The sequence below is a fragment of the Oratosquilla oratoria genome, chromosome 12, assembly GCF_046742065.1.
Source record: "Oratosquilla oratoria isolate Oo_2021 chromosome 12, ASM4674206v1, whole genome shotgun sequence".
NCBI classification, from domain to species: Eukaryota; Metazoa; Arthropoda; class Malacostraca; order Stomatopoda; family Squillidae; genus Oratosquilla; species Oratosquilla oratoria.
In genome coordinates this window covers 7,165,423-7,182,850 of record NC_134788.1, presented here as the reverse complement: position 1 = coordinate 7,182,850, position 17,428 = coordinate 7,165,423, and the positions used below count along the sequence as shown (strand labels likewise).

Sequence of the window (17,428 nt, the reverse complement as noted above, 5' to 3'; positions counted from 1 at the left end):
ACTTTATAAGACTCTTTACACTAAAACATCCCACGTACATTCTGGGCGATTTAAACGCACGACACCAAACACTGGGTCACTCAGATTCCAATCCCCCCGGTAGAGGGCTGGACTACTTGACCAGTAATCTAGCCTTAAGGGTGTTGGGACCCAAATTTCCCACATTCCTCAGAGAACCAAACACAGCCACTACACCAGACATAATTCTTGCAAATAAATACGCAGCACACAATCATTACATCAAACTTTGCACACAAACAACTAGCAACCACATACCCATCATTCTGACCATATCCACAAATACCATACAGATACCCATTACATGCCAATATTCATACAAAAAAGGCTCGCTGGGACAGATACACATACCACCTCTGACAAACCCGACCACTTGACCTGGAGGGAGCCGAGAAGGCGGACACTGACCTTGCCATCACACACACAGAACAAGCTATAATCACAACCAACACCGACTCAGAAGAGGTCAGACGTCGCTCTTTGCCCCAGTTATCTCAACAGCGCCCATCAATCTTCGCCGGCCGGTCGCGGCGGAGTGGATTTTTCTCCTTTGCTGCTGACCGGTCTGGCACAAGCCCGACCTCTTCGTTGACGTTGGCAAGCGGGCTTACACCTAAGACAAATACACACGTTTCCCCAGTCACGTAATTCTCTGGTTTCAGAGTTGTGCTTGGAAGAAAAGAGAGATACACACACACACTCATTCGCTGGCACAGCAGAGGTCGGTTGTCGTTCTTTACTCTAGCTCTCTCAGCCAACGCCCATAATCCTCCGCCGGCTGGTCGTGGGGGAGGAGATTTTATCATGACCTTTAGTCTTCTGTACCGCCGACCGGTCCGGCATACACCTGGCTCTTTCGCCATCGTCAATAATTCTTCCCTGGCCGGTAGGGGGGGGGGAGGTGCCGGGCCTCTCCTGTCGACCGGCCCGCGCAAGCCTGGCCTCTTCGATGACGCTGGCGAGAGGGTTTACTCTTTTGACAAATACACGAGTATTTCAGAGTTGTGCTTGGAAGAAAAGAGATCAACCAACACTCGCCCGCCTGCCCCCCTGCCCCCCTCGCACTGCCATTGGATCCACTCTCTTGACGACGCTTCGGATATCGCCACTGTCTCGTTAGAGGCCAAACGCTCATTGCCTCACTTGGGATTAATCAGGAACGCTCAAGCCTCACCTGGGGATAATCAGGGACGCTCAAGCTTCACCTGGGGTTAATCAGGAACGCTCAAGCCTCACCTGGGATTAATCAGGAACGCGCTACCTAGCTTGGGGCTAATGAGCAACGCCACACGCGGAAAGTGAACTCTACTCACTTCTCGTAAGATACATACACACATCTCTCACGAACATAACCACGCCCCACGCACAAACATCTACACGTACTTTTTTCTTCGACTAAGATTCGCTTCCTTTCTAATTTTCTCTTATGCTGCATCTTCTCATTTCAGTTTACCTCCCACTAAAGATTTTTCCGTTTTTCAACCTTTCTCTACTACCACGCCTCCTACCATTTTCTCAACTTTTGGTGATTTTAATTGTAGGCGTCGGCGCCGCCGTCCAAGTTCCCTGCCCGTTTCTCCCGAGCCACCACCATCACCAGCCCCTTAACTAATCGTCCATGCAAAAAGCGCTCATTGGCTATAGCCCTCTTTTATACTCTACCATCTTTTCATTTTCTTACAGACATTCTTCCCCTCCCACACAAACCGATCCCGCACGAGCGGGTGATCTGTCCTAGGTAATCCATAGTCCATACTCAGGGCAGCCAACCTTACCATCCCAAAGATAGTACGCAGGACACTCATCCACCCACCAATAAAATACAGAACACACCGTCTCCTCATTCAAGCCAGACATATACATGAATACATCACACGACACGGATGCAATCCCCACCACACACTACGAAGCGAGGACTGACGTCATATTTTTCTGGTGTTTGATCAAACATTTTGATGTTTTATGATTTTTTGTTTTATTTGACCAAATGGCAAGAATCTTGTCATCGGAGTTTAATGGGTTAAGCCCAACGCTCTATAACATTTACCCAAAAGACCTGGCTACACCACTCACACATTGTCATAACATAATTTACGCAGACAACATCACACAAATTATAACACATCATGGCCGCTCGGAGCATGTTAAAGACTGCGAAAGCGGTCGAGCAAGTAAATGCATACGAGCGGAAACACAAAATACGAACAAACAGAGGGACGTAGGCGTGAGCCCGTCGTCATCGACAGGGCTGCTCGCAGTTACTCAGATAGGGCAAGATACGGTTGGTCGATTACCACCAATGGTGGGGCGGCCCATGTGCGCAACAGGAAGGTACTTGCATCTTTTGGTCTACAACGGCTGCAGAGATTCAAACACCTCTCTGTTAAACACACATACAAAAAAACTTATCTCACACTGATACGGAGCACACTTCCGTACTCGGTAATACCTTTACACACATTATCAAAGACATCCATGCAAACGGTTCAAAACAGAGCACTCAAATTCATCACAAATACACACTATCCTAACGTAAAAACAGAACAAGCACTACACGAGAAAGTTGACATTCAACCACTCAACACGTATCTACACGAGCGAGCCACCCGCATATGGGACAAGCTCGTGCAGATCAACGCTGAGACTACAGGTTCACTAACAGACAACCCACTCCCACTACACGCGAAACACACTAGATTACCACTGAGCTTCGAAAGAACACAAGGCGGTAATCTACCCCCCCCCCAGTACACGTTATATACGTAGGAACGAAATCATGCCCGGGGGAAGTACCCCCCCCCTTTTTCAGACGTATTTATAACCCCCTTCATGAATAAAAAAAACAAGCATAGACACACAACATAAAACTATCAAGAGAACCAATTTAGTTTTAGGTATATAGATAAAAAAAACGTAGGTTTAAGTTAAGCTTGATCAATCAAACACACACACACACACTACTAGGTAAATACACATTCTCTTTCCGTTTGTCTGGGCGACATATCCCCTGCCCCACTTGGCAACTAATAAACCAATTACCTGCATGTCGGAATCCCGGCAACCTATCTATTTCCCCCTTCCTTCCGTCACTTCTATCTCTTCCGCCCCGTTTCCCCCCTTTCTCTCCGTGATGCCACGATATTATATTTTGTAATGTTTGTGTAATGCGGAGGCATTTCACTTCTCCCGTAAGGGAAGGTCTTTGCTCTCACGTCTTGACCAGACGCGACCTAATTGGAGTGACCCATCCCTTCGAGCGTCGAGTCAGGTCAGACTACCATCCAACTCTAATGCATCACTTACCTACAAGCAGATTTGTGGGGTACGTGCGTACACCACAATTGAACTTTCAAGGAATTGTTAGGGTCACAAAGAACATGCTAAGGAAGTTTTAATGATTACTTGAAGGAATGTAACTGAAGGTGTGATATTTTATATGAACATATCAATTATCCTCTCGTTAAAGTGCTGTTGTTCATATTCATGAAAACCAGGTTTTATGCCATGGACCGGAGGTCTGTGTATTATTCACTGGATTATTAGGACATCATTTAACGGTAGAAGATGATAAAGTGTATCAGCTGATTGCAGCGATTCCTTTTGTTTATGTTTGCACAGAATCCAGAATTAAAACTGTGTAGATGTTTTCTGTGACAGGTGCATTACTGTGCTGATTGACAATGAGTGCCTTTATTTTGTAAATGCGAGTACCGTAATGTCTATTGTTAATCAAATTGTCAACAACTACAGTGAGTAATATATGAGAGACTTCATGGTTAGAAAAAATCAGGTTATGCAAGTGATGTACTATTTTTGCAGTGTGTACTGTGTGAAAATTTCTTGTGCCAAAATGGCTATAAAACGTCATTCTACTTGAAAATCTCACCAGAATGCTATGAAGAGAAGTATAGACGTCCCAAAACACTGCTCTAGCTTTAATTGGTTCCATATACAGTGCAGCTGCAAAATTGAAAATGAAGATAATATGTAGCTTTCTTATAGAAAACGATCTTATAACAATTAGTTACTTGTGAAAAATTGCAGGTATTATTTTAGAAGTGCACAACTAAGCGATTTATCAATAATTATTCATTTTGTGAATTCGAATACATCAACGTGATATCAGTTTTTCTTCTTGGAAATCAATAACAAATAAATGCAAACCCTATAGGGGGTAAGGTTTGGTTAGGTTAAATGTAAAATCAAGTTTGCTACCTTTGGTAGATTTGTAGAAGTGCACATGTATGCAATATAGCCATAAAGAAATAATGATTAATTTTGTAAATTATGATACATCAACACTGTATGTGATTTTCTATGAGGAAATCAATAACAAAAAAATTGCTTAAACTGACTCACTAAAGAATGAAGTCACAGCAGTTGAATGATATGCAATGTTTGTTTTGATAGATACTTAAGTCGAAGAAATGAAAGGTGCACACTTAAGCAATATAGCAATAAAAATAAATGATTAATTTAATAAATTATAATACATCAATGTTATATGCAATTTTCTTGGCAGATCTCCATAACAAAAAAGGTGCTAAAACCGGTTCACCAACTGACGAAGTCATGGCAATTGAATGATTATGATATGCCATGTTTGTTTAGATAGATGCTGAGGTCATAGAAATGAAAGGATGATAAATTCGTCTATTCTAATCTAACTTACCTGACCTAACCTAACTAACTTATGTAGCCTAACTTGTATTTAGTAATTTGGTACCTCTAATACTAACGATCATCTGGGTTATTGTCGTCGTCATCACAGATGCTGACAGCCTGATTATTATTGTACCTCAGACAATTAACAGACTATGGCAGAACCCCGTGTTCTCTCATAAAATCCAAGGAAGCCCTATTGTCTTTGTAACAGTGCTTATTAGCCCATTCAACTCCGATGACAAGATTCTTGTCATCGGAGTTGAATGGGGGTTAACGTCACCTGGAGTTTGAATGAAAACACCCAGTGCATAACATGAAAGCCATCGTCTAAATGACAATGATTGGGCCGGACAGACGACAACATGGTGTCTCGATCCTATGCATGCAGCATAGGTATTTTGTTATTTATTTCTACCAAGAAAAAATTTATATTACATTGATGTATTATAATTTACAGAATTGATCATTTATTTTCTAATGGTATATTGCGTAGGTGTGTACTTCTGAAAAAATACCCCACCTTTTCTTAGAGGTATATTTCCCATAGATCCTGTTCAAATAATGTGTCATTAGGAAAGCAAAAAGCAACAAGCTAAGTAATTGGATTTCACTGTTTGAAAGAAAATGTTTATTTACTTCAAAAACACATTTTAACTCCACATAGATTAGACTACTGACCTATCAACTACATCACTGTTAGCTTTGTTAGGAATGTTTTTTGATGAAAATAAGTTTGAATTGATGTATGTATTCATTAGTCTTGTTGAACTGCTCACACTAGAACACAACTGGAGGTTTGGAAAAGATGCTTTAGCTTGTATAGGGTCAACTCAGCCCATTGCCAACTTGGTCCACCTACTTGCCAACTCAGTCCATCTACTCCACCAACTCTGGCCATCTGCACTACCAAGTTGTCCCACCACCTCTGTCCACCATAACTAACTCCATTTGTTTTTGTCTTAATTTCTTTTTTCTTCTTTTTCTTTTTACCTCGGACTTCAATCACACTGACACTATTTAATGTATTTTCTTCAAATGAGTGATATTCAATGAACTGAACTTATGAAGACACTAATTACGAATTCTCTTCAAATGAGATCAATATTGAACTAAGTCAAACCCACCACCTTGGCCCACCAGACACTAAAAATAATACACACACACATACACATACCAAGGCTTCTTCCCCCTTACAAGGGAGGTAACCAAAAAGGAAAAGGCACAAAACCATTCCCACCCATTCCATCCCTGAATACACTCCACACCCCTCCACCCTCCCTCTTATCTTAGCACCTCCTGGATGACGGGTCATCCCTGCACCTTGTTCACTACCCTGGGTCAGAAGCAGTGTTGCAAGACACAGCACATCCACAGCAAGGCCATTTCATTAAATCGGTGCCCCCCCCCCTCTCAGTCCCCCCATTGCATAAAAGGAGAAGACGGGGAGAAATCCCTTCGGGCTGCGTCAAATTTTGCTCACACATACTACCTCACCCCCCATCCCCCCGCCGATTCCACCTAATGCATCACAATATCATCCATATACAACCATTCTCCATTCACCCCTGTCTTCTGGACATCCTTTCCCGTCCTTCCTCAACAGACATTCCCCTCTTCCCTAAAGCCCCCTTCCACACCTCTTTTACTAGTCTTTCTTCATTCATTCTTTCCATGTGTCCAAACCATCCCAATACTCTTTCATCAACCCTATTTCCTAACTCCCTTTCCACCCCTGTTCTCCTCCTCACCTCCTCATTTCTCACTCTATCTAGCCTAGTTATCCCCATCATACTTCTCAGACACCTCATCTCAAACACATTCAAACTCCTTCTCTCTTCCTCCCTTATGTTCCATGTTTCTGCCCCATACAGTGTTGGCACAATCACTCCTTCATACAGTCTCCTCTTAGCATTCATTCCCAAATGTCTATTCTTCATTACACTCTTTAATCCACCAAGGCATTTACTCTCTTCTCTCAATCTACATTCTACCTCCACCTTCACTCCACCTTTTCCTGCCACATTCGCACCCAAGTATCTAAAACTATCCACTTCCTCCAGTCGGTCTCCCTTAACCCCTTCCATACGGTGCCGCACACGTAGGCGTCATGGGGAGCAAGTGTATTCGCGAGGCTGCCATATCGGCGTCTTGATTATATTTATTGTAGTCGCCCCTCCATAATGACATTCTTTCTAATTCTTTTGTAATCGCATTTTCTATGGTTATCAAAATTCAAGGGTGAAGAGAGAACGATCGATATAAGCGGTGACTATATTTTATGATGCGAGTATTATTACGACACGTACGGCTGGCATTGGCTGCTGCCACCGAGATCTAAGTCCATGACGCCTATGTGTGCGGCACCGTATGGAAGGGGTTAATGCCCACTTCCAGTCTACTGTCACTTTCACCCCTTGTACATCTCATCAACTTACTTTTACCCACATTTATCTTCAGTTTTCTTCTATCACACTCTCCCAAACTCTGTCACCAACTTCCTCAATCCCTCCTCCGATCCTGCCACAAGCGCAGTGTCATCCACAAACAACAGCTGGTTCACCTTCCACTTTTCTCCATTTTCTTTAACCATCTCCAATCCCTCACCCACTACCCTTGCATTTACCTCTCGCACTACCCCATCCATGTATAAGTTGAACAGCCAGGGCGACATAATGCATCCTTGATGAAGTCCCACTTTACCTCGAACCACTCACTCTCTCCATTTCTAATCCTGCCACAAGCTCTACTACTCTCATAAAAACTCTTGACAGCTCCCAGTAGCTTTCCTCCTCTCCCATATAATATTATATGCGATAGGAGGAAAATAATAGATTCTTAAAATATTCTTTTAGTCTTCATTTTTTGAAATATTATTTTATGTGTATATATATATATATATATATATAGATATATATATATATAGATATATATACACATTTATATATATATACACATATATATATACATACATACATATATATATACAGAGTTCCCTCGCCACTTCGTACTTCACGTTTTGCGGCTTCAGTGCTTCATGGGTTTTTCCAAAGTATTCATAAAAATCATCAAAAAATAATCAAATTTTCTTAAAAAATAATTGTGCCTTTCTCATGTAAGTTTTGATAAATGATTAAAATGATAAATAATATCTTTAGAGGAAATTTTAACGGAAAAAACACTATCGGTGGGACATCACAAAGTCATGCATTTTATAACCTATATATATCTTGATCTATTAAGATTTTAGGAAAAACGAAATTACACGCTGTTTGTATGGTATTTGAGATTTTACATGCAAAAGCAGGTTAGTCTAGGTAAAGTATTAAGCAGGGTTGCGGAGTCGGATGGTATAAGGTCCGACTCCGACTCCAACTCCTAGAATTCCTAGGATGCACTCCAACTCCGATTCCTTCCGACTCCCGACTCCGACTCCTGACTCCGACTCCATAACTCCTTGACCCCTATGTGGAAATCTATTCTGCAGATCCATATACTACCCTCCCACACCTATTCAACAAGCATTTTATAATTATTTTTCATGTATATTATTTTTTACGTGAAACATTCACTTGTATGATGAATATACTCACATATACACTCACCCAGCTTTATATATGCACACAAGCACGTATATTCATATAAACATATATATATTAAGTATATAATGGTATTATTTATGCTCATGATCATCTACCAGCTTATGAGCATTTTCAAATCTATCATGGCAGAGTTGCCACTTCAAGCTATATATTTTCTTTTTTCCTTTGTACCCCTCCCCTCCCCCCCAAAAAAAATCATCTATTATTTCATTTGTCCATTCTCATAAACCTTCTATCACAATATTAGGAAAAAATGCGACAAATCATGATGAGGAAAGGTTACTGCAGAATTAATTTCACCATGTTATCATAAAAACCAGGAATCAGTTCAGGAAAGAGAGAGGCAACCTTCCCCTGTGCACACTGTTCATAGCTGCTGTTGTTCCTCCTCTTTTCAGTCATCACCAAATGCTGTGACATATGCTCTAATGTCATTCCTATCTGGCCTCTGAGACCGGTCAAAGTTTATCTCAGGGCATTATCCCAGCATGACATACAGTAGTTCTTACAAAACAGTAGACCACACAAAAACACTTCCATTGACTTTTACATACATGAAGATGTACGTGCATAGTGCATACGTAGTGGATATTTACTATTGTCTATACTGTCATGTACGTGTGTACATGATGGAGCTCTAGATGTTAACATAATTTGAATTAATTAGACTGTCAACAAAGGTAAAGTAGCTAGTTTAAATAATTTAAAGATAAAAATCCTCTCTGTCACTTGACAGTTGACAAATTATTCAGGAATTTGAATTAATTATTATATTTATTGAATATTTATTAAAAATAGAAATACATTCCACTGGCTATAACTCCCATAGTGTAGAATGAATGAAACATTAATACAAACTACATTCTGGAAACTTCTATGAATGGTATATATCTTGTAACTAGCTATAAAACTATTCTATACTGGATGGTTATTAAATTTTCTCAACACAAAACATATCAAATTTTTTAGATTTTTTAAACTTGGAATAATGAGACCTACTGCTTTCTATTTGCACAATAGCAACAAATTATTTCACAGTGCACATCTATAGACAGTATTTTACAGCTATTGGACTTAAGGAGTCGGAGTCGGATAAAAAATTCCGACTCCGACTCATAGTACTCTTAGAAATCCAACTCCAACTCCGAGTCTGACTCCCAGCTAAAACCTCCGACTCTCTCCGACTCCAACTCCGACTCCGCAACCCTGGTATTAAGATCGGAAAACATTTATGACGTCAATGATATCATACAGACTGATGGATGAAGAGACGGACATACAGTACATCATTCAAATGCTCAAGGAATATGGAAAATAATAATTTGATGATACTGTAAAAATATCAAGTCAATATATATAAAAAAAAAGATTATTAATATTTTTCTATCAGTGCATCTGATCCCCCTTAATTACTGTATAATAAATGTTAATTACTGTATAAGGTTTTATAATTAATGATTTAAGTAAATACATGTACTATTGTAATCTTTGTCTCAAATATGTAAAGTATGAATACTATTCACATATTTTAAACATTCTGGTACCCACATACACATACATGAAAATTCCTGGGGGGGGGGGGGCAAAGCCTACTTCGCAGTTTTTCACCTGTCATGGGGGGTTCTGTTCCCCTTTAACCATGAAAAATGAGGGATCACTGTGTGTGTGTGTGTGTGTGTGTGTGTGTATATATATATATATATATAGTTTTTTTTTTTTCTTTCTTTCTTTGTTGTTTCTCCTCTACTGTCACCCCACCACCTCGGTGCACTATTTACCTAGTTTACCTAGTTGTGTTTACCTAGTTGTTTTTTGCAGGAAGGGGAGCTATGTTTGTGGTGTCCCGCCTATGACAAAGTCCATTTGTTTTCTTAATTCTTTTTTCACCTCAGACTTTCATCACACTGACACTATTTATGCCTTTTTTTCAGATCTCTTCTATAACCATCCTTTTTGAGTTTCTTTTCATGTCCTCTTGTTTTTCTTTTATCCCACTTTAATAAGTCTTCTCTATCAAGGACTTCCATGCCTTTCATGATTCTCTAAATGGCCAGTAGATCTTTTTCTCTTCTTTGTTCCAGGGTTGGTAGTTCCAGTTTAGACTACTGTGTCAGCTGATTTGTGCTTAGGTATGAGAGTGAGAGCTGAGCTTGGGAGAGAGTGTGTGTTTGAGCGTCAGGATTTGGACGTGCATGCTGGTTAAGTTGTGGTCAAGTCTGCTTGTGCCTTGTATTCTGTACCATTGATAACTATTCTGCACCATTGCCATCTGTGCAATGTAAACTGGCTTAGTAAAGTTAAAGAAAACTATACCAGTGCCTTTGGATGAGGCTTGCTCTTCCAACACATGAGTTACAGTATGTGTGAGTGTGAAATAGCTTCCACCAACTATGCCTGCAATGGAGAGTGCTTATTTGTGGTTTATACTGTGGTTATTTTGACTACTAAAGTTGCTTTTTGATGTAAGTTGTGACCTGTGGAACCAATTAACAATGTAGGATAAAGCATACCAAAATAGAGTAGTGGTAAAGTCCATAATGGACCCTAGTGGGCCTAAGATCAATATCAAATTACTGAAACGGACCTTCAGATACCTTCCATGTTATCTAAAATATTTAAGGTTTTTATGTAAAAATGCAGTGTTTTGCAGAAATTTATGATAGCTCTCAAAATAGTTCAACAAAAAAAATATTGTTATTGTATGCAAATGAATAAAATGTAGTTATAAAATGAAAATAAAAAAAATTCTGTGAATGCCCCTTGTCTGGGGATTGTTATATTATTTGTTCATGATTTACCTGGTTACCTTTCACAATAGAGAAGGCAGACAAATCATTCACAAAACAAAAGCCTGGATTGTACTGGCATGTCTATGTTCATGTCCTCAAAACACTAATGTAGAAATCTTTTGAAAACAGAAACTAATTACTCACCAATCCATCCATGGTGCCCTCATAGATTGAAGAATATAAGGAAGATTGAGAGAATACCAAGGACAGCAACCAAATGGGTCCTCAGTCTGGCAGATAAACCAAATAAGGAAAGACGTGGTCTTTCTTGATTTACTTCCATGACCTCTTAAAGCCCTCCCATATCTAGTCAGGAGATCTCTTCTGTCAATGCAATCTATCCCCTTTACTGACCTGAATACTGTAATCATGTCACCTCTTTCTCTTCAATCTTTCAAAGTTGTTGTTGTTGTTCCCTAGACTGTCTGTCCGAGCAGACCCGTCTCCCCAAGGAATGCCACAGCCGAAACTGGGTTTTCCCACAAATCCTTTATAGAGTGTATGTTGTGTTATTTGCGTGCATGATTGTGTATAATGCAGTCTTCCATTATGTGTTGTATGGTATGGGGTGAAGTGTTACATCCTGGGCAGCTGTTCACAATGTAACACTTCACCCCATACCATACAACACATAATGGAAGACTGCATTATACACAATCATGCATGCAAACAACACAACATACACTCTATAAAGGATTTGTGGGAAAACCCAGTTTTGGCTGTGGCATTCCTTGGGGAGAGGGGGCTGCTCGGACAGACAGTCTAGGGAACAACAACAACAACTTTGAAAGATTGAAGAGAAAGAGGTGACATGATTACAGTATTCAGGTCAGTAAAGTGTATAGATTGCATTGACAGAAGAGATCTCCTGATTAGATATGGGAGGGCTTTAAGAGGTCATGGAAGTAAATCAAGAAAGACCACATGTCCAAAGGATGTGAAGAAATACAGCTTCCACATAGATGCATTTGTGGAATAGATTAGATAATGTAGCCCAAGGTCAAACAATACATGAGTCCAAATTTAAATATAAGTGAAAATCAAGGATATAGATTAAGTTGAAACTGTACGTGAAATTGAGTCTAGGTATGTTAGAAAATTAGAGAATAGGAGATGGGACTCAATAAGCATTGCTCTTTTCCTATATGTTACAATTAAGTAAATACATATTTATCCAACTGGCTCACTGTTGAAGCATCTTCAGTTCTCTCCTTACAGTGTTCAGTGAAAAGAAAAACCCAATAGAGGAAAGATTTTTCCAGTTGGCTAATTTTGAATTCCCTCAAAGATCAGAATAGAAAACAATTTATATCAACCAGCATTTCCCCCAACAACCTTCTGAACCTTGTAAAGTCTGCTGCTTCCATCTGCATCACCACCACCATCTCCAATCACTTACTTAAACCTATGGGGAAGTCAGCCATAATTCATAAATGTACCTATCTGGGTTCCCCAACCTCACTTTACACATAAGGTTTATTCCCATCAAAATGTAACATAAGACATCTCCAGCATATAAGAAAACTGCATTTAATTCCAATGCCCTTGCCACAAATTTATCCCAGTTCTGTAGGGTAAATCTTATCTGCCTAGTTTTTACTGGGTAACGTTTCAACATCCTTGGAATAGTAAAGATCTGTGGACCAGTAAATTAAACATAAATTCCAGTATTACAGTTGTAATATTTTTTTGGAGGGGCTCCCCCCTTTTTCATGTGTCACTTAGATAGTATTTCTTACTTTTCCAGAGAAAGAACAGCCACCAAGCTTTGATTAGATATCTTTCTCCCATAAGTGTTCTCAAAAGGTATAAGATATTACATGCAGAAATGTTTTCAGTGTGACCTGTACGGTGCAACTTTCTCACAACAGAGTCATCTCAGTGATCCATATAAAACTGAAGCCTTTCCAATGTGAGCTATGCAATGCAGCTTTCAAAAGGGTCACCTCAGTAGGCATACAATGACTCACACAGTAGGAAAACCTTTCCAATGTAACTTATGTGATGCAGCTTTCTCATGCAAAAGTCATCTAAAAAGGCATGTAGTGTCCCACACGGGAGATAAGCCTTTCCAGTGTGACCAATGTGATACAAGTTTCTCATATGAAAATAATCTCAAAAGGCATATGATAACCCACACAGGAGAGAAGCCTTTCCAGTGTGACCTATGCAATGCAACTTTCTCACAAAAACAGACTCTAAAAAGGCATACATTGACCCACACAGGAGAAAAGCCTTTCCAGTGTGACCTATGTGATGCTGCTTTTTCTCAAAAGAGCACTCTCAGAAGTCATGTGGTGACCCACACAGGAGAGAAGCCTTTCCAGTGTGAACTATGTAGTGCAGCTTTCTCATACAAAAGTAATCTCAGAAGTCATGTGATGACCCACACAAGAAAGAAACCTTTCCAGTGTGACCTATGTGATGCAACTTTCTTGCGAAAGCATGATCTAAAAAGGCATACATTGACCCACACAGGAGAGAAGCCTTTCCAGTGTGACCTATGTGATGCAACTTTCTTGCAAAAGTATGATCTAAAAAGGCATACATTGACCCACACAGGAGAGAAGCCTTTCCAGTGTGACCTATGTGATGCAGCTTTCGCATGCAAAGGTAATCTCAAAAGTCACGTGGTGATCCACACAGGAGAGAAGCCTTTCCAGTGTGACATATGTGATGCAGCTTTCTCACTAAAAATTCGCCTCAAAAATCATATGAGGACCCACACAGGAGAGAAACCTTTCCAGTGTGACCCATGTGGTGCAATTTTCTCACAAAAAAGTCATCTAAAAAAGCATGTGATGACCCACACAGGAGAGAAACCTTTCCAATGTAACTTATGTGATGCAGCTTTCTCATACAAAAGTCATCTACAAAGGCATATGATGACCCACACGGGAGAGAGGCCTTTCCAGTGTGACCTATGTGATGCAAGGTTTTTGGAAAAACATTCTCTAAATAGGCATACATTGATCCACACAGGAGAAAAACCTTTCCAGTGCGACCTATGTGATGCAGCTTTTTCACAAAAAAGCACTCTCAAAAAGCATGTGATGACCCACACATGAAAGAAACCTTTCCAGTGTGACCTGTGCAATGAAGCTTTCTCAAGTAAATGTATTCTCGACAGGCATGTAGTGACCCACACAGGAGAGAAACCTTTCCATTGTGACCTATGTGATGCATCTTTCTCACACAAAAATATTCTCAAAAGTCATGTGATGACCCACAAAGAAGAGAAATCTTTCCAGTGTGGCCCATGAGGTGCAACTTTCACATGCTAAAGTGATCTAAAAAGTCACGTGGTGACCCACACAGGAGAGAAATCTTTCCAATGTGACCCGTGTGATGTACAGTGGTCATCATGGCATTATGCTAGCTGCCCCCCCCCCCCACGCACCAAAACACAAACTCATACCATAAAAATATATTTGCACACTTGCCAAGGTTATGATACTTAGTGCACCCTTCCTTGCACTTCACCATATCCCTCAGCCATTTAGGAAGACTCGCACAAATTCTCTAGGGTTTGGGGAAGTATCTTAATCCATGCCTCACATACAGCAGACTCAAGCTGTGGAATACAAATAATATCCTTGCCCATAAAACTTCGCTTCACTATAGAGCACAGGCTTTCAGTGGGGAACAGGTCAGGTGAATTGCCTGGCCAGTCATTAAAGAAGCTCACATCATAGTCCTTAAACCGCCCAACTACAGATTTGGAGGTGTGACATGGTGCACTATCCTGCATATATACTGTACCCCCACACTTGTCAAATGCATCACGTAAATTGTCACACACCTCCAGATAATTATATTGGTTCATATATTAGTTTTTGGGGAGCACTATGAGTTCATCAATGCTCTGAGCAGTGGTCCCACAGATGTACTGTGGGTCTAGTGGTTCGCTATCTCTGGTCCAGACACATGTCCACTGCGGTTACAGGTAATGGTTAATGTGGCTTCATCACTCCAAAGTACCTCAGACCACTGTTGAAGAGTCCAATTACGATATTTAAGTGCAAAATCCAGCCTACATTTCTTCTGCCACTTGGTAAGGATGGATTTCTTAACCTGCCGGTGGCTACTACTGTAGCCCAGCTCAGCCACCCACCTGTTGACTGTTCTTATGGACACCTCAGAAAACAGACGTGGGTTTTTTCTTTCAATTCTCTGGCAGTTATGGTAGGTGTACTCTAGCTGCTTTTTGAGCACAAAGTACATACAGATGTCTTCTTTTAGGGGCCAAGCTGAAGTTTAGCAAATGGTAACTTGACACCACTGTTGGCCTTGAAACACTTAACCCATTTTTTCACAGATCACTCACTCGCACCAACATTTGCCGCTGTTTCTCTTGTTTGGAGCCCAGCTTTGTGAAGCCCTATTATCTGAATTATAGTTACAGGCATTAATGACTTCGTTTCACCCATAGTCACCAAGGTATAACCCAGAAACCAAGGGAAACCCAGACAAAAGATGGGGTGAATGAGAGAACAAAGTTGCAACACTTCCTCTCACCATGGCAGCTATGTGGGCACTGAGTTGGTATGTGGTGTTTGTTGGGAGGCAGTGACGTCATGCTAATGTTTGGTACCCAGCATAATGCTTTCTCACCAAACTCCTGTTAGGTTTATCACCTGTCAGTGGCCCAGCTGTGCAAAAAGATGTCAATTTCTTCTGTTCTGATGGAGTTGTTCTTCCACTGTCTACACATCACTTCCTCTCTTCTCTATTGCATCACTGATGTTCTGGATCCAGCACATGCGAGGTCTTCTTCCTTCAGGTTGCCATTCCAGGTATAATGCCGTGACAGAAAAAGACCCCCCTGTACAATAGGCCATTGTTTTTTTGTCACAGCATTATGCCAGGATGCTCACCCAGCATAATGCTATTATAATCACTTTAGTTTTCTCACCAAAGTAATCTAAATATGCATTTGATGACACACAGGAAGCAAGACTTTCCAGTGTGACCTATGATGCAGCTTCATACAAAAAATTTCTCCTCGATAGGCATATGTTCACCCACACAGGAATAGATACATTTATTTAGATGGTTATTTCCATATTCAATTTTTACATTCTGGACCATTGGTTTAGGATAATGTGAAATGAGTGGAGTGTGGTGTTATGTGTATAGAAAAATTGGAGTGAGAGTTTGGTTATTTTTTTACTAACTATCCATGGTGCTTAGATATGAAAACATTCCTGGCATTGTTTTACCTTTTATATTACATCTTCAATTGAAATATCTGAGTTTCAGTTATAAGATTGACTACTATGTGTATTTATTTGCAGTGACTATAGTTCTGCATCTTCACAAATGTACTGGAACACAAAATCCTACACAATACCTTGTCACACATTAGTGTTTTCACTTCCAACTTAAGCAAGCCTTGCAAATATTCTCTCCATAATGTACAGCGATGAAAAAAAAAAAAAAACTTCTTTGGCAGACCTGTGGCAAACTAGAAACTAGAAAGACTCACACAAATGATGAATATAAAGACCATTGATTGTGTCATTGCAGCCGTCTGTACTGAGTGTTCTAATTGAAATAAAACTGTTAATCTGGGCTTTACCTTGTCAGTCTTTCTTTTGCCTTCTAACTCTGGAACCCTACCATTTATTTTTTTAACACATTGCATATTATTTTCTTTGGGTTACCTTAGTGTCACAGCTTATGAAACTATCAACTTACCAGTTCAATAATAGGTTTAATGTGTGGAACTTTCTCCAACTAATGTTTCTCAAAGAATAACCTATTGTCTGAGTCAATTAATATTGACACTATTTTCTTCGTGTATCTAAAGTGTGACAATAAAAGCAGAGTTAAGGTGGTGGTACACTAAGCATTTCTCGCTAGCATGCTATTCGCTTTTAGTACTCGTTTTTCTAGTAAACTCTTGCATATCGGTAACACAGGGAATGTTTATGCTGATGACATTTTGGCTAGTGGCTGATGAAGACAAGCTTCCTGCCAAGTGTTCACTGGCTATGTTTACAAATGTGTATATTACTGCGGTAGTAAAAAAAATAACTGAGTTCATATTGTATTGGGACAATTAGAAACAGCTTGAGGAATGGTGGCTCATTTTAGGACTGAAGTGAGTAGCAAAACTTGCCAGTGGTATTTTGCAGCAGGTTATTCACTTTTCTTGACAGCAAGAGCCAGTAGCATACCACTCTGGATGCCAAAAAATCAAAGTGATTAGCAAAAGTAGGTAGTATGCCAGTGAGAAATGCCTAGTATGTTGCCAGCTTTAGCAATAGTACGGTTGTTAAGTAAACATAGGTAGTGACAAGAAAGTGGTAGGTTGCACAGCTAATTCCTATTTTAGATTATTGATAAAAAAAA

The 17,428-nt window shown here is 40.1% G+C and overlaps 1 protein-coding gene across 5 annotated transcripts; it reads left to right on the top strand.

The window, feature by feature from the left end:
- Positions 1 to 3,078: 3,078 nt before the first annotated feature.
- On the top strand, positions 3,079 to 16,641 carry LOC143030930 (uncharacterized). 5 transcript variants are annotated; one of them, XM_076194200.1, is made up of 2 exons: positions 3,079 to 3,340; positions 12,819 to 16,641. In XM_076194200.1, exon 2 carries the CDS (start codon positions 12,991 to 12,993, stop codon positions 14,137 to 14,139), a length of 1,149 nt encoding a protein of 382 aa, XP_076050315.1. In that variant the 5' UTR covers positions 3,079 to 3,340; positions 12,819 to 12,990; the 3' UTR covers positions 14,140 to 16,641. The 5 variants fall into 5 exon arrangements, 4 of the variants coding, with proteins under 4 accessions (XP_076050315.1, XP_076050314.1, XP_076050316.1 ...); XM_076194199.1 differs by having other exon boundaries at positions 3,079 to 3,440; XR_012966952.1 differs by lacking the exons at positions 3,079 to 3,340; positions 12,819 to 16,641 and adding exons at positions 3,448 to 3,767; positions 9,303 to 9,845.
- Positions 16,642 to 17,428: the final 787 nt, after the last annotated feature.

Excerpts from the sequence above, each read along its gene's own strand:
- LOC143030930 (XM_076194200.1), top strand. The coding sequence starts at position 12,991 with ATGCAATGCAGCTTTCAAAAGGGTCACCTCAGTAGGCATACAATGACT.